The sequence below is a fragment of the Hevea brasiliensis genome, chromosome 10 (assembly GCF_030052815.1).
Source record: "Hevea brasiliensis isolate MT/VB/25A 57/8 chromosome 10, ASM3005281v1, whole genome shotgun sequence".
Taxonomy (NCBI): Eukaryota; Viridiplantae; Streptophyta; class Magnoliopsida; order Malpighiales; family Euphorbiaceae; genus Hevea; species Hevea brasiliensis.
Window position 1 is genome coordinate 83,480,673 of NC_079502.1, and position 24,826 is coordinate 83,505,498.

Sequence of the window (24,826 nt, forward strand, 5' to 3'; positions counted from 1 at the left end):
CAAAATAACATCAAAATCTCTACAAAGTATCTCAATCAAATCAAACAAGAAGGTGCTGCCTTGAATGTTTAGAGGGTAATCCCAATATAATCTATTCACTATCACCTTCTAACCCAAGGGACTCGATACTAACACATCATAAGTCATCTTCACACAATCCACATTAGCATAACAAGCAAGTGTAGAGCTAATGTAGGAATGAGTAAAACTAGGATCAAACAATATTAATGCTTCATGATCAAAGAGTTAGAATTTACCAATAACCACATCTGCTGTTTCTACACCCTTTCTCTGTCTTATAGCATAAACTCTGGCTGGTGCACCTGATTGCTCAGGCTGGTTTACAATACTCTAATTGCCAACTGTACCATCTCGACCTCTACCTTAGCCTCTATCAGCTATTTGAGATACATTAGGTGTAGACCTCAGTGTATATCCTTCTGCAACAGTATGGGTAGTTTCCCTCCTTGGACTAATGCAATCTCTGGCAAAGTGTCTAGTACCACCACAATTATAACAAACCCCTGAGTCCATCCAGCATACACCTCCATGCATCTTACCACAAGTATTATAAGAGCGACCATATGCATGAGCTCGAGTCATAGTCACTGCCAATCTAGATTGCTTGGATACTACTGGTTTGGGACTCCCTATCTTCTGTGAAAATGAACCACTAAATTTTCTCCTTTTGTTGGAGGAGCTGCACATACCAGGAAAAGTCTTCTTGGTCGTGCTCTGCTATTTTTCTCCTTCTCTCTCCATAGCCTCTTCATTGTTGATTCTCTCTTGTTCTAGTGCATTAGAATCAAGGCTGAAAAATCCTCATACTGGAATCCTGTGACTTACCTCCTAATGCTGGGTTTGGGGCCCTGCTCAAATCTTTTACATCTTTCTCTATTGGAAGTAAGAATACCCTCAGTATAGTAGCTCAGTCTGGTAAACTCTTATTCATATTCAATCCCATATCTGTTTTCCTGTTTAAGTCTCAGGAATTCCTGTAATTTAGCATCTACATAAGCTGCTGGAACATATTTCTATTTAAACTCTCTAAGAAAATATGCCCAGGTCAGTCTACGAGGCTCCACCAGGCTACCAGGAATAGTTTTCCACCATTCATAAGTATCATCATATAACATAGAAACTGCATAATTAACCTTCTGTGCATTTGTGCACTCCATCTTTTTAAATACCCGCTCTATCCTTTCCAGCCATTGTTCCTCAACCAAAGGATCTGTAGTGCCTTTGAATTCCACAAAACCATATTTACCCAGTTTTTCATATTCCTTATCGGGTTACTGCTACTGCTACTATTGCTATTGGCTAGTCATGGCACTGATAATGGCAGCTGCTTGTTCTGGTGTTAACCCTAGTACGGCTACTGGTGGGGCTGGTGGTGCTTGTTCTCTAGGTACTTAAGGACCTTGATCATTAAAACCTTGAGGAGCCTAAATATTTTCCCTATGCTCCTGCCTTGGTTGGTCTCCCACTTTTGACTCCTATCCACAAAGGCTAAAGTTATCACCCTCTTCATCTCTAGCCTCTATCACAGCATGATGAGACATCATGTTTCTAAGGTCTCTATAAGAAGGAAAAGAAAATTTCACCCATTAGGTTGAATAATATGATGTAAATATGCCATATGCAACAGTTTCAAACATCTGAGCATTTATACAAATCATACATTCAGTATGGGAAATCCTTCTAGTATGCAATTCAAACCATGCTCTGATACCAACAATAACATGTCATGCCTTACTCCTCTCCACGGACATAACATGCCTCCCGTAATATGTTCAACGGATACCGAGATAGAATCATCGGAACCCCGTGAACACATTATTAGGGATTTGGGTACAAATTCAAAATCTTTTTTTTTTATTCATTTTATTTTAAACATAATATAGTAAGAAAAATTTAATCGGTAAACTTCAGAATTCAAAAAGATTATCAGAACAACTGTAAATAAGAAATTCGTTCACTCATTTTAATCTATTTGCAAAGTACTTTGCAATTTTATATTTTGTTTTAAAATCAGTTGCAGTACACTTTCCTGAGAAAATGGTATAGTTTCAAATTAGATAACTTTAAATTTTAAAACTGTTGTATTTCAACGAAAACATTTCAAATAATACTTTAAAATAATACCTGTGGAAATCTGTGGCAAGTCCATAACTCAACAATCCCATGGGTATCAAAATTGCATGCTAATTTTCTTTGCTCAAATAACTTATAAATCATTTTATTAAGTTTATATTTACATACAGATAACAAAATATTATCGTACTCTACTTAGATATTTAAATCAGAATATTTTGTTACAAATGGTTAACATCATATATATGTGCGCAAAAAAAAATCAAGGAATCAAGTCTCCTACTTCAAGTTGGCTCCTAATCACTATAGTAACGGATACTGCTCCTACTAGCCTGAAACCTTTTCCTTTCCTTTATCTGTGTTAGTTAGAAAACAACTAACGTTGAGTATAAATGTACACAGTGGTGCACAACAAATATTAATCCATAAATCAAATAAATCATCAAGTAATAAGTCATAAAAATAATATTCAAAACAAGTCATGAAAATAGATATTCAATTATATTCATAAGGTGAATATATAAGTATGGGTCAAATATAGAAAATTGTTTCTTATAAATCATTTACTCACAAGGTACTATCTTTAAAACACATTTGCTCATTTCCAATTCCATTTTTAATCTCACCAGCCTAATGCAAGACCAATTTGAAAAGGCCATCTTCAAATCTCATCTCACTTCTTACATGAGAGAGACCATATCATAACAATTTGCACATACCATCCATAACACTACATTTATGTATATAATCTAAAAGGGCCATCTTCAAACCTTATCTCACCTCTTACATAAGGGAGACCATATTATAACAATGTGCACCTACCATGGTATCTATATCCAATCCACCCGAACACCAGTGGGTCACCTCAAAAAATGAGCGACAGGTAATAATCATGTCAGCATTAGCTATGAGATATGAAAACACTATCATAAATTCATTTTCCTTTTGTATGAGTATGAAATTACCATGTGGATCAATTTCCTGTAAATCTCAGCATCATATACTTTTCATGCAAAACACAATATAAATCATAATTTCAAATAAAACTCATCATAACCATAATGAACTCAATTTGTTATTGTAGAAAAATCCTGTCATGGAGAATATAAAACATGTAACAATAAAACCATTTTATCAACATAAATATATAAAAATATTTAATAGTTTAATACTAGTTGTGTACAAATCTGTTTATCTCCAATTTAGGTGGATTTGGTTTTTAAGTCAACACTTTCACCTTTCTCCTTATGAATTGTTGTCCTACAGCAAAATATAGACAGTTCAGAATAAATTTGTAACACCCTCATGCCAAGTAGTCATGTACAATCTACTATTCCGATAACTAATGTCTGTCCGGACAATTAGAATATTTAGAACTATACTTAAATTAAATAGAGAAGCCATAAATAAAATTGATAAAGATCAAATAAGGTTAGATTAAAATAAGAGAAATGAAGCATAATTAGGTTAAATGAGCCTAGACTTCTAATGATGGGTGACCGACCCAGGAAGCGACTGCGAATTCAGTTGCTAATTTAAATTCATATGGGACCCCGTGAAATCCTTATTTAAGGGATAATTGTGAAACTATAGGAAACTAGAAAATCAAAGAAATAAAAAGGGAACAAGCACAATTAAGTGAATCAGAACCTTAGGACTTATCGGGCATTATGGAAAAAGATAGACTATAACCCGATGAGGGGTATTTTGGTCAATTCACTTTAAGAGGTAGCTTTTGACCTAAATGTCCAGTAAATTGAAATTAAAATATTGAAAAAGAATTAAAAATGAGGAAATGTGTATGGAAAAGAAAGAATTGAAATTTTCAAATTTTAATTATCATTATAACATCACAATGACTCAAGCATGACATAATTAAAACTATAAATTTCAATTATTTAATTTTTGAGATAATTATCTCTACTTAAATAAGAAAAAAAGGAATAAAAAACAAAACAAAAAAAAATCTATCACCTTCTTCTTGTTTGGCTGGCACTTCCTTTCTCTCTCCCTTCCTCTTTACTCTTCCACCATTGATGCCCTTCCAAGCTTTTGATTTCCTTGAATTCCTTCCATAAACCACCTAGATACTTAAGTAAAAACTTGAAATTTGACTTTGTTAGGAAGATTGGAAGCCAAAGTAACAAGGAATTTGAAGAACTTTGGAAGACTTGAGGTTGGTCAAGTTAGGTAAGTTAACTTTCATGCTTGATTTAATATGTATACCTTGAATTAAGTTTGATTTTGATGAAATTACATGAAAAAATATGAAAATCAAGCATGAACCTTGATATTGAATTTCGGCCAGCTTTTGGGATGCTAGCGTTTGATGGGTTTTGATTGAATTAATGATGAATTCTAGCTTGTATGAGATTATATATGTGATTGGTGTATTGAAGTTGCATGAATTGGGAATATGGAGAATTAGGATTTTGGTGAAAATTAGGGTTTTATAGTATACTATGCAATTGATGTTTATAATAGTAAATTATGGTCATTTGGTATGCTTTGATTGAGAATTGATATGAATTGATGAAAGGAATGGATGAATTGATAGTGTGTTGAACAGCCTGAATTTTGGACCTTTGAGTCCAGTAGGTTTGAATGGGTATAATTTGAGTTACATAGCTCCAATTAGTATGAGGATAATTGGAGATGAAACCTAAGATATAATGTTAGAAATGTCATGAAGACACCTTGTCCAAAAACTGACCATATATTGCCTTAAATTTGGCTTGAATCCGGATTGTAATTCTGGACCTGACCAAAAATAACTAAATGAATAGTACTCAGTAAATTAGGCATAACTCACTCTAGAAAACTTCAAATTAGGTGATTTTTGAACCAATGGAAATCTGAGACATAGGAGAACAATTCTTATGAAGACCATAGAGCCAAATTATGACCCTAAGTTGATCAAATTACTAGACAAATTTGGTCTAGCAAATCTGCCCTGATTCTGGACTAACTTGGAAATCCTGAACAATGAGCCATCCAAACAGTTTTGGAAAAATTGCCATAACTTAGGCTACAAAAATGAAAATTAGGTGATTCAAAAGCCAAAATTCTTATAAGACATAGAACTAAAAAATTTTATGTTTGGACTAGAACCCAGTTCTTAGGGCAAGGTAGGGGAATTGTTAGAATAAATCAGGAATCCTAAATCTGGAATTCCTGCACCTTAGCTAATTGGCCTTTTGACCTCTAATGGTTTTCAAGCCATAACTTCCTCTATGAAACTCCAATTGCAGTGATTCAAAATGATTTGGAAACCTAAGACAAAGATCTAAAACATTGTTTCAGGGACTAGGGTCAAATTATGAGCTTAAGATACCCGGATATAGAATAAAATGTTAAGGTACAAATCTAGAAAACCTGAAATTTCAGGATATGATACTTGGAATAGTGTCTAATATTTTGGCTATAACTTGAGCTATAGAACTTCAAATTAAGTGATTCAAATTGGAAATTAAACCTAACACATAGTGGAACAATTCTCATGAAGAACACATCACCAAATTATACTTAGAATTAGGTAAAAATTAGGCTCTAAAGTCAGATTTCAAATCTACCCTGAGTCTAGAATCAACTAGAACTTGGGAATTCATTAGAATTTTGTTTAGTTAACTATGAATGGAACTTAGAATGAGTATTAAGGTTTGTTAATTGTGTGATTTCAGTGGACAAAGAGACTTTCAACGAAGGAAAGGCTTAAGACATAAAGAAAGAGATTTATAGAAGGTTTGTGTACAGCTAACCCTTTTTATTTGTTTTTCACTTTGAAATTGATTTGAATAAGCTTATATGAGTGATTTATGATTTTTATTGTGTTGAGAACTTTAAATTTTTGAATGAAATTGTATGAATCAAATATGATTTTTCCTATGCATCTAAAAAATTATTTACATTGTTTTGAAAATTGTGAATTATGAAATGAAATTATATTATGGAAAGGCAGATGTTGGCCCTTAATTTCAATGTAGCAAGGGGGTCAGCCGGTATTTGAATGTTTCTTGAAGTATTTTTATAAATTTGATGTGTTGCCAACCTTGTGCATGAATTTACTATAATTGAATATGTTTATTGATTTGTAAATGCGTTTTGTGAATGGAATTTTTTTAATTATGTTTTGAAATCATAGTTGACATGGCAATGTGATTGTGTTCCTCATTAGCTTGTCTAGTGAGATGATATTGATTGTGATCTCTTCCACTTGTTGGGGTTGAGTTTCCTCCCTCTCTGGCTTGCTAGTTGAGGTTGAGTTCGGATGAGTACTCGTTAGCTAGCTAGCCTTTGGTGCCTCCCTTTAGTCTCAGTTATTGGGGGGAGTTTACTTTGTCATGGTGTACAACACGGCATATATAGAAAATTTTGTGTCATGGGTCCAACTATATGAACTGTTGGCAACACCCTTAAATTATGCACATTTTGATAAAAGGTGATTGAAATAAATGTTTGTCAATGGTTGAAAAATATTATATTGTTATTATGGTTCAAGAAAATGTGAATATTTTAAGTGCTTTATTATGATTTGGTAAATTGTGAATATTTGATCAAAATGTTATTCAAGCAACTGATTTGTATGATTGAAAATATTAACTTAGATTTTATGAATTATAAAGAATTTAAATATTCCAAGCTCCTTGTTATGATTTGTCAAAGTGTGTTTTGTATTGAGTTTTAAATTATTAGCTGTGCACCACTGAGTCACCACTTAGCAATAGCTTTTGTATGCTATCGCAAGTGAAAGAAATGATAGAGCAGCTGAGTGAAACTACTTAAAGTCGGGTTAGGACTATCTTCGGATATATCATAGGTATACCCTTGTATATTAAGTTTTGATGTAATCATGTAACTATTTGTATGTAATTATATTTGAGCAGTTGTACAGAATTTTGTAATATTATCTTTGGGACTTTAATCAAATGTAAATTATTGTTATATTATTTCTTCTAAGTTTGATTGTTTGAAAAGTTTTGTAATATTACTTTTATTACTTCAATGAATGTAAATATTTAAGTTTCTTTCTGAACTATGTAATTGATGAATTAATTTCTTTATGATGGAATTTGTTGAGTATGAGTTATAGAAACTGTTACAAGTGATCTGTAACAGGCTTGAAGAACTGTTTTATTGCATTTTCAGCTGTAACCATGCAAATTTTCTGTAAAATATAATAAAATAATTTCTTTGAATTATAGAATGTCTAATTAATTTCTCAACTGATGTCTCCACTTTTTTGCAATAATTTAAATAATAAAATAAATTTATTTTGCCAAAATTCCTTGTAGTATATTTAATAGATTATCGGTAGGCGAAGTGCGGTAATTTATTAGGTATACTACGGGATCATGTCATATTTTACAAAGAGGTAAGGTGTGACAAAATTTATTAACTATTCCTAATAGACACTCCCGCCGAGTTAATTTTGTTGTTTATTCAAGAATTTTCCTACCCGATAAACCATAGAAATTTTCTTTAACCAATTGGTCATTCTTCCCACATTATATCAAATTCATTTAGGTATTTTATCAAACTTTTGGTGTGCAAGATGCACATGCCAAAAAGAACTAGCTTCCTTTGTTTTTTGGACCCCTCGAAAAAAACTTGGTATTCTTCGTCAAAAGTACTTTAATCTTGCTATTCACAATTATCCAACTAACATCCACGCAATACCAAATAAATTCATCAAAGTGGCTACCCAAAAAGCACATTTTCTTCATTTTCTCACACATTTTCTATACTTTAACTCATGAGAAATTCAATCCAACATCCAAACAAGTGTTATAATGCTATAATTCATGCTTAAGATGTTTAATTAGCTCATTTAACTAGTTTATTGGAATCAAAATCTATTTTCCCCAAACCCCCCCATCTTGGTCGAACCATGACCTTTGGAACCCTAGGTGAATTTTGTTGATTCATGCAAAATTCTTGTTGGTTTTGTGTTTAGAATATTAAAATTACACTAAAAATCAAATTAAACCTAATTAAATCAAGTTACTTTCATGAATTCCCAAATTTATAATCAACTTCCATATTCCAACCCACATGAACCCTAACTTTTCTCTCTCCCAAATCATGAAATTAACTAAGAAAAAGTGAAAATAAATTGCGTAGAATTGATTTGGAGTCAATTTACCTTGATTAGAAGTGAGAAATCAAGTTGAAAGATGGAATTTTTTTCTTCCCCTTTCTCTTCTCCCTTGTTCAGCCACTCTCTCCCTTTCTCCTTTCTTTTTATTTTCTGCACTCTAATATAGTTTAAGGGATGTTTTATGGCTGTATGGGTCATGTGCATGTCACATGACTAATTCTAGTTTTTAATTGTTACCTAAATCTTCCTTAATTATACCAAATGTGTCCTTTTTCCTATTCTAACTTAACTTAATTACTTCTTTTCATTACTTTGGCTTATTAATTCATAATTATACCTTAATTAAGTATTAAATAAGATTCTTACAAAGTCCTACACTGATTAAAATAGCAATAGAATCAAATTACTGATTTTTAGCTATTTCCCAGGGGAGTTCCTCATCGCTGGGACTTGAACACATTTGATTGTTTCTAATCCGTTTCTTTTGATTTTTTTTCACCCTTAATTGACCAATTTAAGATTAAATTATGTCTCCTCAGTCTAATTTAAGGATAATTACAGACATTCCAACCGTCCAAACAGATGTTAGTTGTCAGAACAGTGGAATATATGAAACTACCTAAAGTGAGGGCATTACAATGGAGATGAAACCTTTGTGGATTAAAGAAAACATATTGGAAAAATATGATGATAGCTGTAACATCCTCCCGGTAGCAATTCCATACGATCGATCGTGGTCGGTCGGGAAAAATATTCAAATCAAAGTGAGGGACCATAATTAACTCAAATATTAATGAAAAAAATTTAGTAAAAATTTTAGAAATAAAATACAGTTAAGTCAAAAGAGCCGGTGCCCAAGCGATGGGTAACCAGAGGTAAGTTGCGGTTCTCGCAACGAAGAGCCCTAGACCCGGGGGAAAAATTATAAAATAATTTTTGGGACTCCAGAAAAGGGTCATTGAGGTTCCTATGACATTAGAATGCCAAGAAAATATTTAGAAAAATTTTTCAATCGGTACAGACAATTTTGACCCGTTAAGCCAAACGGAGGGCATTTTGGTCATTTCACCTTCAGAGACGATTTTGGCCGACTTGTCCAGTTGAGTAAATAATTATTATGACATAAAATATGAATTAATGTTGATGAAAAATTAATTTGAAGCTAGTAGAAAAGAAAAGAAAAGAAAATGAAAGAAAATGCTAATTATGACATCATATGATGTCATTTAAATTTCCTCCACCAATCACAATTTGTTAAACTTATTAAAAGAGATAAAAGAGACCAAAAATATGAAAAACCAATCTGCATCTTCAACCTTGGGCAGCCAAAAAAACGTTGAGAGAGAGAGAGAGAAGAGGTTCCACCATTAAAGCTCCTTTAAGCTTCATCTCTCTCTTGTTTCCACTACTAAACCCTAACCCCTTTCATTAAACCTTGACCATATCACTTGAGGAAGCTTTTGGCAGCCAAGAAGAAGAAGGAAAGTGAAGTTTTAGCTTGAAGAAATCTGCCCTACAAGAGGTTAAAGTGAGGTTAGTGCTATCCTTTCACTCTCACTCCTTTAATCCTTGTTAAAGCATCATTTTAAGTTAAGAAATTGTAAGAGTTTGAAGTAAGTTATATGTGTTAGGGCATCTTTAATTTTTGGCAGCCCTAAGGAAGGATGAGGTTGATTGTTTTAATGAATTTAGAATGGATAGAAATGATGTTTAAGGTATGAATATGCATGGATGTTGAATTAGTGTGCTAATTGAGGTTTATGGATAATTTAAATTGGACATTAGGGTTTTGAGAAGTGAAACTTGGATTTAGCTTATGGAATTGTGAAAGAACATTATAAGGGTCAATTAGTGACCATTTTAGGTATGTTGACCATGAATTGGACTGAAAAATAGTATAGCCAAGTGAATGTGTAGGCTGCCTTGTTAGTGCAGCAGAGGGACTGAAAATTCAGTCCACTTGTACTGCCATAACTTTGGCTGTGTAGGTCCAATTGGTGTTTGGCCAATTGGACATGAAACTAGGCTTATAATGACACATTTTTTCTGAAGAAACCATGCCCAAAAGACCAAAGCAAGTGGACCAAAACTTGGCCCCAATCCGGACACCCTGCAACAGCCCCTGCAGAAATGACCAAATGAACAGTAACTGTTCATTTGGCCATAACTCACTGTAGATTTGGTCAATTGACCTGAAATTTTTACAGCAACAAGTTAAGACATAGACAAACAACTTTCATGAAGAAACCTACCCCAAATTATGACCAGAACCTAACCCAAATGGCAGTCACAGTTACTGTTCAAACCTGCAACTCTGCAGATTTTCATTTGAGCAGCAATGTTTGGAGGACTATAACTCTCTCTAGAAAACTCGGATTTAGGCGATTCTTGAACCGATGGAAACCTAAGGTATGGTAGAACATTTCATAAGAAGAAAGTTAGACCAAATTATGAACTTAACTTGATCAAATTACTGACCAAAGTTGGACCAAAAATCTGCCAGACCCAAAATCTCAGCATGAACAATGCACGTGAATAGTAAACTTATTTTGGCCATAACTTGAGCTACAAAACTCCAAATGGAGTGATTCAAAAAAGGAAATTCAACTAGACAAAATAAGAAACAACTTTCATGTTTACCATTTCCTCGAATTCCCACTGTAAAAATAACAAATGGAACAGTAAAGATGAAGCATGAAAACCGAAAATTTTGCTCAATTAGCATTAAGCTTAAAAATGGTATTGGCAACCAATACCAACAAGTTTGAAATACAAAATGTGGTATGTTTGAGGTGTTAAGACCAATACACCTATTTTCTATCCAAAAGTCAACATTTTTGTTGACCAATGAGGTGAATAGTGACACCAAAACCAAAAATTGGTAATTTTGCCAAAATGACCTAAGTTTTGAGAAAGTGACCAAAACCAACAAGTTTTGAATACAAAATGTGGTATGTTGGGAGTATTAAAACCAATGTACCTATTGTTTATGCAAAAGTCAACATTTTAGTTGACTAATGAAATGAATAGTGACACCAAAACTTGAAATTCAAAATTTGAAATTAGAAATGCATCTAGGGGACTTTAAATTGCAATTGGCAATTAATACTAGCAAATGTAAAACTCAAAATGTGGGATCTTGGTGTAATAAGAATTAATATATTCATTAAGTATAAAAAGGTCAACATTTTGGTTGACTAGTAAGGTGAATAGTAATCAAAATGATTAGTAAATTAAGATGAAGACCTAGAACCAATTCTAAGCTTAAATGCTTAGAATTGTATGACAAATATGGACTATGCATCCTAGTCAAAATTGTTAAAAAGAAATTTAGGCCATAAATTTGAAATCCATGAAATATTCATGGATTACTTGAAACATGAAAAATAAGTCACCTAATTGATGTGAATAGATAGTTAGGGCATATATGCCCATCACAAATGGAATTCATAAAATATTAGAAACTCAACTTGAAATATAAAATTTGTAATTACATAAGTAGATTCTTGAATGTATAAATGAGAAAAATGTTTTGAATACAATGGTATATGTGAAAAATTGTTTAGAATTGCGATCAATATGAATAACATAATGAATGGATAAATAAACCATATTAATGTATGAATGAGACATTAGTTCTCATTATTATAAAGAGGAGAAGTATTTTGAGTACAATGGTATAAAAGAATAATTGATGTGAATTGTGATCATATAAATGATCAAATGAATGTATGAATTATGATTGAAATTTATCATGAAAAAAATGAAGTCATAAAGCACAATATATTAACATTTTAAAATATCAAATGCCCTAGTATACCTAACAAGATTGGTTTGGATAGTTTGGCATGCCAATAGGGTATTGTTTTAGCAGTACTGCGAAAGGAAAGGCTTTATGCCTGTATTCATGGCTTTATGCCCGTATTCATGGCTTTTATGCCCGTATTCATGGCTTTTATGCCCGATTATGTGTTATCATGGCTTTTTAGCCATACTGACTGCATACATGGTTGACGTTCTGCGTCCCATGGTATGACGGCCCGAGGCACCGCGGTGTCCAGTGCCAACGACCCGTTATCCAGTCCAGTCGTCTAGTATAGGTTACTTGGGCAGTCAATTAAAGTATTATTCAATTCAGCAAAGTTAAGTTAAGTATAATGAAAATCCAAGACAATTAAATTAAGTATTTAATGAATAAGAAAAAGATATTAGCAAAAGAAACATAACAAAAATATAAATTGCGTAATCATGGACTTGAAATACAATACAGATAGAATAAATTATATACCTGCTAGTATTATTGAAAAGTTATAAACTAAGCACTTCCAAAGAGGAACAAACTAGTATATAAGATCGTTGATACTAGAAATACCATACCAAATTAAATTGATTCTTGAGTATCTGAATTATCATTTATTTCTTTCTTTACTTGTATATATTATTTTTGGTTATATTATTGCACCACTAAGCAGAAATGCTTAGCGCGATGGAATTGCTTCCTCGCGCAAGCATCAAGGTAAAACCAGACTCGCGAGATTTTGGAGTCCAGATCTGTAGAAGTGTCGAAGAGTTCAAGATTGTCACCTCCTCGAATGCATGTAGATAGGGCTCATTTTATACATGTTATGTATATTGTTCATTCCTAGCACATTGTAAATTATTTGTATATCTTGTACAAAATAAACTCATGTAATTAACCTATGAATTATGGAAGCTATTTAAAGTAAGTATTTTAGTATGTGAATTGAATTTAAGTTATAATGAGATTATACTTGTGAATATTGAGATATTGAAAATCTAATGAGATTTCGAGAAACTGGATAATCATTGAGATACATTATGTTTGAAAATTTTGAGACTATTAAGTTTGAGAAATTGAGTATATATTGAAATTGTCTTTGGCGTGTCTGTAATAATCATAGTCCAAATTACAATGACACTTTGTCGGATTATCGTTAAAATTTTTGAAATTTCCAATTTAGTTAGATTTTGACACTTAGTAAAAATAGCCTAAATCTTCAATAAAGTTTTGAATAAATAAATCAAGAACCGTAATGAAATCGATAAAATAGAGTGCTCAGTGGCATAACTTGCTCTCGGGTAAGGGTGTCACATTTTTATTGGTGGAGTTCAATCCCTTAGCCTGTGAGGGATTCGAACCCATATCACCTCACGGGTTTCTTGCAATTAGTAAGAGGCGAAGCAAACCGTGAGGTGATATGGGTTCAATCCTAGCTGCGATTGAACTCCACCAAAGCGGATAGTACCGATTTGAGTTGCATCACCGGCCTCTAGAGGGGTACGCCGGCAAGATGGCCACCCATAGAGGGGCTTGAGCTGGGGCCCACTAAGCCGGGGTGTGACAATAGCAACCAAAAAAAATTGGACAAAGAGGAAGCCTGAAACGTGAAAAGGAAAGAGAAGAGAGGGGAGACGGCTGCAAGTGAAAAAGAGGAAGGCTAGGGTTAAAATTTAAAGAGATATACATAATACAAGTGGACAGTTGAGAAGGTTAGGGTTAAAATTTAAAGAGATATATATAGTCAAAAGATTTTAGACAATCTTACCACTAGGATGAATGATAATTCTCATGCTATTTAAATGTGTGAGTTTAATGTTATATCAGTTCGGTTTGACTATTTTGATTTTTTCTCTTTAAAAACCAAACCGATCCAAATTAATCAAAACTTTAAAAAACTAAAATCGAACTGTTTATTATTAAAATTGAATCCAAAAAATCGAAATCAATCGATTCAATTGGTTTATTCGATTTGAACCAAATAGTACTCACCCCTAACAGAGGGATCCAAAATTTAATCATCGTCTAATCATTATAATTAATAAAATTTATTAATTTTATTTTTAATTTACTTGTTAAAATAAGCAACATGAATTCCAACAAATATTTAATTAATTTCAACTAAATTCTTTTTGAAGTCAATGTCCAAAATCACTAATGCATATACTTTAAATTGAGAAAAATTTACAATATATCGTTCCAATATTAAACTAAGTATGCTCTATTAATAAAGAAGCTACTATATATCATAAAAAAAATATTATTAACTAATCACTTATAAATTAAATCATATAAATGTACAAATTTATTGACGCATTTTATTAAATATGTTTGGAGACAAAAATTAAAAGAAAATTAAAAGAGTTAATTTAATAATAATAATAATAATAATAATAATAATAATAATAATAATATCATTTATGAAAGTATTAATATAATATTATGAAATATTTGAATCCAGTTAAAATAATTGAATTCTTTTCTAATTAATTATCTAAAATACAAGCCTCCACCTATAAATTTATTGTTGTTATTTTTCTATTAGTATTATTATTCAAAATTAATATTTCAAAATTATAATATATTTAATTTTCTTTTTAAAAAGTGTTTTCTTTTGAGGGGCCAAAGCCCTCCTACCATAGCTGTGGATCCCTCACAAATCTTCCTTAGTGGATGAATAAAGATAAGGGGATCTTGGTGCGAAGTTTTATTGTCATCAAGAGAAGAAAAATATTTCGACTAGATATGAAGACAGTTGAGCTATAACACAGTTAGGTTATGCATAAAAGCAAAGGTTGTTAAGTACATTTTCGTATGAATGATTTTAAATCCATGAATTTTTAAGTTAAAATGAAAATAATATTTAAATATTGTGAATGTTTGATACTTGCAGAGTCATACACATCTTTAAAAGGTGATCTAGAGCATAATTATGGAGAAAATTATGCTAAATTTTCAATAAGATTTTAAAAATTAACTTAGGAAATTAAAAATCAGAGTAAATCAGAATTCTATAAAGGATTATAATAAATAAAAAGCATTTGATTTAATAATAAATAAAATAAATAGTAATATAAAGAAATGGTCGTTACACGAATGTACACAAAATGAACTACACAACATGAATTCTAATCTGAAAGAGTAGAATTTGCAAGTTACAAATACCCAACCGTTTCCTGATAAATTCATTTTGTAATTACAACAAAATTTTAAGAAAGATCTAACACCAAAAGAGCAGAGTACACTACATGCCCATATGAAGGAACATACCTCAGAACTTGATTTGGCTAACTGAAAATGTTGAAACATTTTAAGTCATGACTACTGCAATAACTGAATTGCACAGCAGCTCAAAATTCTACCCTTGTTGCTGAGAAAACTTGGGCTTGTACCAGTCTACAAGATGACAATAGTTCTTTCCCTGTGAAAATGATGAATACCTTTGATTTGTGCAGATAGTGAAACAGGAAGAACAAGGCGATATCTGAGATAAGTCTAGCTATGTTTGAGATTTTGTGGCCCCATAAAGAGGCGCAAAGCAGAAGCCAAAGCTGAAGTATTGAAGCTGGTTATGAATCTATTCACCATAGTACTACTACCTTGCTCCTTTTCTTCTCATGAACTGATGATGATAGAACTCATCAAAGGACAGACGGTGCGCTGCTACAATAGAGAAACACAAAATGGATAACTCTATAAATGATTCAACAGTAAATAAAGATATTCACTGGGGTTAACACATATGCTAAACCTGGATTTATAGAAAGTAGCCTTGAACACATATCAATACAGTCTGGATGTAACTCTTGAAGGATGAATTGAGAGAATGGAAGGCATGTACATGACTTGATGTTCTGCAGCAACTGAGGCCAAGAATATTTTGAATGGAGAATGAAGATGGTGCAGTTGAATGATTTCTACTTAAGGGATAAGGTACTACCTGAAAATTAGTTCTACCATGGAATGGTGGGTAACCGTTAAGAAGCTCAAAAAGAATTGCACCAACACTCCACATGTCAACCTAAACAATCAAGTCCTCATTTTCTTTCAGTAAGTTCTAGTTTAAATAAGAGGAAAGATACAACAAAGTCTTTACCTTGTCATCATATCCTTGGAATTGAAGAACTTCTGGAGCCATGTATAATGAAGAACCACATACCGTCTCAACATGCTTGCCTGGTTGCACACTTCTGTTTTATGAGGGAAAAATAAGCAGATATACACTGGTCTCCCAACAAATTTGAAAATCAAGTCTAACCAAGGACCTACCATTCCCTTCCACCACCCACACCACCACCCCCGCGCCCAAAAACCACAAGACACACACACACAAATAAATAAATAAATAAATAAATAAATAAAATACTTGCCTTATATTAATTTACCTTGATAAACCAAAATCAGCTATCTTGAGAATCACATCAGCCTCCTGCCCAGATAGTAGAATGTTCTATTCTAACCAAGAGACCAATGTAAGCTGACTTCCAAGAATTTCAAGCTTTGAGTACCAACTACAAACTTCATAAATAGAAAAAGTTTAAACGAATATCATACCTCTGGTTTCAAGTCTCTATGAATGATATGGTGGCTTTGTAGAATTTCCAGACCAGCCCCTGCATCAAACAAATCAATGGCAAAATGTAGATCTCAACGGAGATATAACACTAGCTACAAAGAAACAGAATTCAAATGATAAATACCAAGCTGTTGCATGAATCTTCTAGTAATCTCCTCTTGAACTCTCCCATGCAGTCGAATATAAGAGGCTAGATTTCCCCCCTTGCAAAATTCCAAAACCAGAAATATACAACTTTCCACCTAGCAGTAAAGTGAATTATCTTCTATTTTGTATAAATGAAATGAGGAAAAGAGAACAGATAAATGGCAAATTTGAAGTCGGAAACAAAATAAGTTAATGATTGTTGAAGTCAGAAACAAAATAAGTTTACGGTTGTAAGGGATTTTCCTTTTGCGTAACCAAGAAAAAATAGTCAACATGACAAAGAAGATGGTGTTTTCGATTTAATTGTGTTCATTAATGATGCAGAAAGATAGAAAGAACAATCGAGCACTTGGAATTCGATTGGGATTATTTGGATATTTATGAATTCATTTTCTTAAAGAGAATATTTTTTTATTAACTAGAAATTCTTAATCAGCCTTAATAAAATTTCATATCAGGATATTTGATATTAAGCTTTTTATTACGATCTTTTTTTTTTTTTTTTCGTTTGTTTCACTTTCACATTTCAGAGTTTGCTAGTGCCTGTACAACAAGCTTCCTAGTTCCTATTTTGTTATTATGCTATGGACTATCCTTTATGAATTTAATTGAGTATTTAATGAAAATGAATTGTCCCTCCTCATTTTTTTTTTTCTTTTGTTCCTCTCCCTTTTATTTAGGAAGGAAAATGATACACTATATTGAATATATACTTACAATTTGCGGAAACTCATAATTCTACAAAAAACTATACAAAAGTTCAAGAGTTGTAAGCCAACAAATAGTAAGAGTAAAGACTGATTTCACTTTTCCCTTGAAGGCTCTCATATCATGTTCCTGCTAAACTTATCCAAGTGACGGCAGGTGATTGAAAGAAATTTCTTTTTCTAGACCATACTGGCTTATGCCCCTCCAAGCCAACAGTTCCTGTAGAACTGAATTTACTGTGAACCAATTACAAAGAAAGCGCCTATTCACCAATATTTTCCCCCTTTTTAAGAGTGTTTATCATCAAATTCCTTTCCCATGAGGTCTCCAATGGAACACAGCTTTGGAAGATTCAAATGTCTCTTCAGCACCGCAATACATTTCTTTCCCTGTCCTCCCTTTTTAATTCAATTGATTTTCTGTCATTGTATTGCCTATTCCTTTTATTCTCTTCTAGTTTGTCTTTTTATTATTCTAGACTATCTTCTCTTCTCTTATCTCTACCTTTTTTTTTTCTCTTCCCATTCTTCAGAACCTCCACTTTTGTTGGAAGTCAAGTGGTATTAGGGCAAAACTTTGCAAAAAGAACCAAAATCCAAGTTTTAAACTCTAGGGTTTACATGGCCAAAAGTCTAGCCTATACCTGTGAATCCTAAGTTCTAACCCCTATAGGTACAAACCAGCCCTTCATTATAATTATCCAATCTTCAACAAGCCTTTAAATCCCTCAATATTTTACTGGATGACTTTCTTGTGAGTAAGAGAGAGATAGAGAGAAGGAATGTATTTTTGTAAAAACAACTGAGATTACAGACAATATTTTGGAGACAGCATATTGAGACAAATCAAATTATGATTATTATAGCTTATCTTGCACTATCCTATCAAAGGGGGAGAGCTATATCAATTCTGTTCAGGGTATCATGCAAGTGGTGGTCTCCTTTGAAGAGTCTGCCTTTAATCAGCTTCACTCTCAAAAAGATGTATTTGGCTACATATTTCCTTGAAGATGCTTCTTTTATGATGTTTGACGCGCTGAATAAAATTCAAAATTGCATTTTTTTTTTCCTGAATAACCTAAAGATTGAACAAATAACTGAATAATGCAACAAAATCGACTTTTCAGCAAGAGCATAATGTCAAGAAACTAGCAATTGCATAAACCACATGTAAAGGAACAAGAATAACAAGCAAAACCTTAAGTATAACAACCCTATAATCTGACCTAGCCTGGTTTGATCCAATGGCTGATGGCACATCACTCACTGGCTCACTGGCTCTTCCAAGTTCGAGTCCCACTCCTCCAATCCCCCATACTCAAAAAAAAAAAAAAAAAAAAAAAAAGACAACCAATCCCTACAATCTCACCTCCCTTAAATTCACCATATCCACCCATCATTACATAAGCATCCAGGAAAACACTTCAACACTAAAAATGAAAATACTACCAAAGCAATCAACATCATGAATCACAAGTTCAGCCACCCTACTTTAGAACAAGAATTGCCATCTGTAGTTCAGGCTAAATGACAAGGATACAAAATTTTACTAACAAAATTAAAAACAAATGCAACCAACTAAATGACATAATTCCATCTTAGGAACTACACATCATTCAACTGGCCAGCGGCATGAACGATCCAAATCAAATCCAAATATGAAGTGGCAAAGCCCCAAAATAATCCAAATCAATAAACCATCGGTCTAACAAATAAATATGCTAAAAAGTCTAAAAATAAAATTCAGAACAGGACAGGCAAACGAAACGCCAGAAATTTTCTAGCATCAATAATTTAAAAAGTGAATCCGCTCCCTCCCAACAAAACAAAAATGCAAATTTAGGCAATTGATCAAATGGAAAATTTCCCCTCAAAGCAGAAGAATTTTCAAATGGGAATGTATAAATAACCAAAATATCCAAATTAACCAACTCTACAATCAGTTTAGTTAAACCACAGAAACTGGCTTTATTGAAAAGGGTATTCTAAAAATCATCTACAAGCCAAAAATCAAGACCCAACTAATCAATTTAACTAGAGGGACTGAAGTTTAAAACCAACCTGGAACACGTCGAAGAGGCTAATGATATTGGGGTGATTGACAGAGGACAAGAAATTAAGCTCACAATCCAAACAGTTCTTCAAGTGTTTGTTGAGTTTAGAGAGGTAAACTTGCTTCACTGCCACTTCTTCACCGGTTACTCTGTGCTCCGCTTTCCAAACTGAGGAAAGTGAACTCCCTCCCAGCTTTGATTTCAGTATATAGTCACCAACTATGAATGAATCAGGGAAATCGTTGGTTGTTTCGAGGTTCATTTCGATTATGAGAGACAAATCATCGGGTTGGGGTGACCGTGATCATTCTATCTGACATACATCTATGGCCCTCTCTTCTAGGAAGTTCTGGTCCTCCTGGAGTGAGAATGTATCTGCTGCGTTGGGCTGAGTTTGATTCGACTTAAAAAAAAATACATAAATAAAAAATAAAATTAAGTAAATCAAAATTTTTAATAAATTAAATGGAATTGAAATAAATTATGAATAGGTTAAATAAACCTCATATTTTTTATTAAAACTAAATAAATTATTTAAAATTATTATAAAATAAGATAAAACTAAAATAATAATAAAAGAAAAAAAATTAAGAGAAAGTAGATTTCTTATTAATTTTTAAGTAAATAAAACATATAATGCCTTTATTTATAGGCACACATAAAAAAACAGATGGTTTGAAGTACATTAAATATATGGAGAGAAAATAAAAAGTTTAAGAGTTTAGAATGCTAATGGACATCTACATAAATATATTCATAACACTCCTTTTTGAATGTCCATATATTAAAGAATATGTCTTATCAAAATCTTGTTAGGAAAAAACTCAGTAGGAAAAAAATCTTAATACAGAAAAAATAGTATATTATTCTTTTATAAAATATGTGATGAATACTACCTCATTAAAAATCTTTATCGAGAAAATTTAGTGAGAAAAAATCACAGTAAAGGGAAAAATAATATAATACATATTAACTCCCCCTCATAAAAATATCTCTTGAGATCTTTAAGTCTTTGCATCTCAATCTTGTTCACCAATCTTTTGAAACTTGTAGTTAAAAGTGTTTTGGTGAATAAATCAGCAAAATCATCACTTAATCAAATTTGTTGAATATTAATTTCACCATTCTTTTGAGAATCATGAGTGAATAAGAATTTTGAAAAAATATATTTTGTCCTGTCTCCTTTAATATATCCTTCATTCAATTGATTTATGTATGTAATATTATCTTCATATAAAATGGTTGAAACTTCCTTTTTGATAGGTAGACCACATGTTCTTTGAATATGTTGAATTACTGATCTCAACCAGACACATTCTCAACTTATTTCGTGAATTGCAAAAATTTTTACATGGTTTAAAGAAGTAGCATTTATAGTTTATTTTGTAAAATGCCATGAAATAGTTGTATCTCCTCATGTAAATGTATAGTTTGTCTGGGATCTACCATTACGTGGATCAAGTAAATAGCTTAAATCTGTATAACTAATCAAATCTTATTATAACATGTTAGTATAACATAAATTCATATTCATTTTGCCTCGAAGATATTGAAATATATATTTAATTCCATTCCATTGTCTTTGGGTTAGAGAAAAGCTATATCTTGCTAACAAATTTACAGGGAAAACTATATCATATCAAATATGACTAACAAGATACATTAGTGCACCTATTGCACTAAGATATAGTATTTCAGGATCAAAAAGTTCCTCATCATTTTCTCGAGGTTGAATAGGGTCCTTGTTCTCATGAAGTGACCCCATAATCATTTTTATAGCATTTTTTCAACAAATATTCACTAAGGGGATTATACCACATGTGTTCATATTGCTTTAATCCATATTTTTTATTTTAAAATTGAAATTATGTTTTAAAATAAAAGCTCTATATAATTTAGTTGAATAAAGTTTCTCAAGAATTTGATTTTTGTGTTTTCAGGCAACTTGAATCCTTTAAGATATATTTTTATATAGATATCTATGTCAAGTGAGCCAAAATAGGCAGTCATTACATCTATTAAATGCATTTCAAGATTTTTCATGAATTGACTGACTAAGCAAATATCGAAACATAATTGCATCCATCATAGGAGAATAAATATCCTCATAATCAATGTTAGTGCAACAAGTCATGCTTTATACTCACGATTTCATTTTTCTCATTTCGTTTTTGTACAAATACCAATTTATATCTCACTGGGTGGACATCTTCTGGTGTTCGGACAATAAGTCCAAAAATTTTGCATTTCTCAAGTGAATTTAATTCTGCCTTGTTTGCGTCATTCCATTTTGGCCAATCATTTCTATGTCTGCATTCTTCTGCAGACTTAGGTTCATGATACTCATCATCTTTCACAATATTGAGCGCTACATTATAAGCAAAAATATCATTGATGTTTGTTTCATTTTGATTTTATCTTGGTCTTGACATGGCATAATTTATCGAGATCTCTTCATTTTCATCACTTTCAAGTACCTGAATTTTTTCTCAAAATTTATTAATCATATCTAGATTCTTTTTGGGAATTTTTCTCTACTGGAGTTTGTTATACTAAAGCTTTCTCTTCTAAAGCTTTCTCATCTGGAGTTTGACCATCTTGAAATTTTACTCCTTTTCATTTTTGAGGATTTTTATCCTTAGAACCAATAGGTCTACCACACTTTAGGCGTACTATAGACTTATTAGCACAGGCAGTTTGTGCATTTTGTCCTTTAGAGACTTCAATTCTAATAGGAGTATTTATAGCTGGTATATGATATTTAGTCAATCATTTTGAGTCAGTGAATGCATTTGGCAATTGATTGGCAATATTTTACAAATGAATTATCTTTTGAACTTCTAGTTCGTACTGCTTGGTACGAGGATCAAGATGTGATAATGATAATTCTTACAAAGTAATTTACTTGTCCAACTACTTATTTTCTTCCCCTAATGTCGGGAAAAATTGATTCATTAAAGTGACAATCGGTAAATATGGCTGTAAAGAAATCTCCTATCAAAGGCTCAAGATATTTAATTATAGATGGAGACTCATATCCAACATATATTCCCAACCTTCTTTAAGGACCCATCTTAATGTATTGTGGTGGAGCAATTAGAATAATATAGCACAATTCAAAAATTCTTAAATGGGACATATTTGGTTCTTGACCCAAAAACGATTATAAATAGGAGAATTTATGATAAGATGTTAGCTTTATGCGTATAAATGCTACTGCATATGGAATAGCATGTCCCCAAACAGAAATGGAGAGTTTTGTTCTAATAAGTAATGGCCTTGCAATCAGTTTTAGTTGTTTAATACATGATTCTGCCAAATTTTTTTTGTGAACATGAGCTACAAGATGTTCTACAATTATTCCCATCGACATGCAATTACCATTTAAAAGTCTTAAATGTAAATTCACCAACATTATCAAAACAAATTATCTTAAATGGATAATAAAAAAAATATGCTTGCAGGTGAATTATTTATGCAAGCAATCTTGCAAATACCAAATTGCGAGATGATAGTAATGCACTTGTGACCATTTTATTCATACATTAATTACAACTATAAAATATTTGAATGGTCTACATGATTGATGTATAGGGCCACATATATCACCCTAAATACATTCCAAAAATGCAAGAGATTCAAATCTAATTTTAACTGGTGATAGCTGAATAATTAATTTTTCTTGAGAACAAGCAGTACATGAGAATTCATTGAATTGAAGAATCTTTTGGGTTTTAATGAATGACCACATGAATTCTCAATAATTTTTCGCATAATAATTGATCCGAGATGGCCCAACTATTCATGCCAAACAATGAAGTTACTTTGATTAGTAAGCTTCAAGTTTACATCAATATATTCGGGAGCATGTATTTCAATTGCAACAATTTTGTTTTAGTACAATTTAGAGGACAAAAAGGATAATTTTTCCAACAAACATTTCTTCACAGAAATAATAGAATAATGCAAAGATACTTTATATTTTCTTTATTCATTATCTTAATATGATATCCATTAAATCAAATATATTTAAAAATTAATAATTTTTTTTAGACTTATGGCATAATAATGCATCATTTATAGTAAATTTATTTCCTCTGAGCAGTGACATATTAGCTCTTCCGAATCCCTTAATTAATTTCGTACTACCAGATATCATATTAACATATGCTTGCCTCATAATTAAATTAGAAAAATATTTCTTATTGTTAAATATAGTGTGCATGGTTGCACTGTCTACAAGACATATATCCTCACAATTGATCTTGGATCCAAAAGCCATATTCTCTTTATTAAATAAAATAAATAAGAAAAAATTACATAGAAAATTCTATAATCATAAAGAAGTATGTGAACTAAAATAAGAAAGATTAAGAATTATTTAACTCAAATACATCCATCATTTACCATATGATCACTACCTCCTTTAAGGAGAAATTCATCATTAATCATATGGTGAATTCCTCCTTCAGGAAGAAAATCAGTAACATCTAAATGTGTTGTATTAATTTGATCATGATTAAAATCATTATAGACAAGGTTTGTTTTAATAGTTTTTCCCTTACCTTTCAAAAATACTTGATAAAACTTAACAAGATGCTTTAGCGTATGACAGGTATGTTGTAATATCCTCATTTTAGCTAGTCCATACAGTGTACTATTCCGATGACCAGTGTAAGTCCGGACAGCTAGAATATTCGGAAAAATATTTAAACTAAAGTGAGGAAAAAAAAAATTAACTCAAATAATTAATAAGAAAAAAATTTAGGAAAAATTATAAAAGAATTTTTGGGACTCCATAGAGGTTCTTATGGCATTAGAATGCCAAGAAAATACTTAGAAAAAGTTTTCAATCAGTACAGACAATTTTGGCCCTTTAAGTCAAACGGAGGGCATTTTGGTCATTTCGTCTTCAGAGATGATTTTTGGGCCAACTTGTCCAGTTAAATAAATAATTTATATAACATAAAATATAAATAAATATTGTCAAAAATTTAATTGCAATTAAATAGATAAGAAATGGAGAGAAAATGAAAGAAAATGGATTTATGACATCATCATGATGTCATTAAAACTCACCCAACCAACCCAATCTTGACACATGGCATAAACATATATAAAAGAGGTATAATGGGCTGGAAAACAAACAAAAAAATCAGAACCTCTTCCTTCTTCTTCTCCTTGACGTCAACTCTCCTTCCTTAACCCTCCATGAACAAGCTTTTTCAAGCTTGATTTTCTCTAGCTTTCTTCCACCAAAAACCCTAATTGTCAATACAAAAACTTGCTCTTTCATCTTGGTGAAGCTTTGGGCAGCAAAATTTTGAAGAAAAACTGAAGTTTTGCAAGACC

General features: G+C 31.9%; 1 protein-coding gene across 9 annotated transcripts; it reads right to left on the reverse strand.

Moving 5' to 3' along the window:
• Positions 1-15,017: 15,017 nt before the first annotated feature.
• Positions 15,018-19,886, reverse strand: LOC110669330 (serine/threonine-protein kinase ATG1t). Of its 9 annotated transcripts, none has more exons than XM_021830954.2 (8): positions 19,482-19,885; positions 16,691-16,808; positions 16,545-16,603; positions 16,376-16,440; positions 16,087-16,180; positions 15,931-16,011; positions 15,742-15,844; positions 15,018-15,653 (listed from the first exon to the last, which is right to left on the reverse strand). In XM_021830954.2, the coding sequence occupies exons 1-8, from the start codon at positions 19,734-19,736 to the stop codon at positions 15,586-15,588; spliced, it is 843 nt and encodes a 280-aa protein (XP_021686646.2). In that variant the 5' UTR covers positions 19,737-19,885; the 3' UTR covers positions 15,018-15,585. The 9 variants fall into 9 exon arrangements, with proteins under 9 accessions (XP_021686646.2, XP_021686649.2, XP_021686648.2 ...); XM_021830957.2 differs by having other exon boundaries at positions 15,742-15,853; positions 16,691-16,769; positions 19,482-19,884; XM_021830956.2 differs by having other exon boundaries at positions 15,018-15,650; positions 19,482-19,884.
• Positions 19,887-24,826: the final 4,940 nt, after the last annotated feature.

Excerpts from the sequence above, each read along its gene's own strand:
- LOC110669330 (XM_021830952.2), bottom strand. The coding sequence starts at position 19,736 with ATGAACCTCGAAACAACCAACGATTTCCCTGATTCATTCATAGTTGGT. Across the intron at positions 16,441-16,544 it reads ATAGAGACTTGAAACCAGAG|AACATTCTACTATCTGGGCA; the intron begins GTATGATATTCG and ends TGGTTAGAATAG. Across the intron at positions 16,012-16,086 it reads TCCAAGGATATGATGACAAG|GTTGACATGTGGAGTGTTGG; the intron begins GTAAAGACTTTG and ends TTGATTGTTTAG.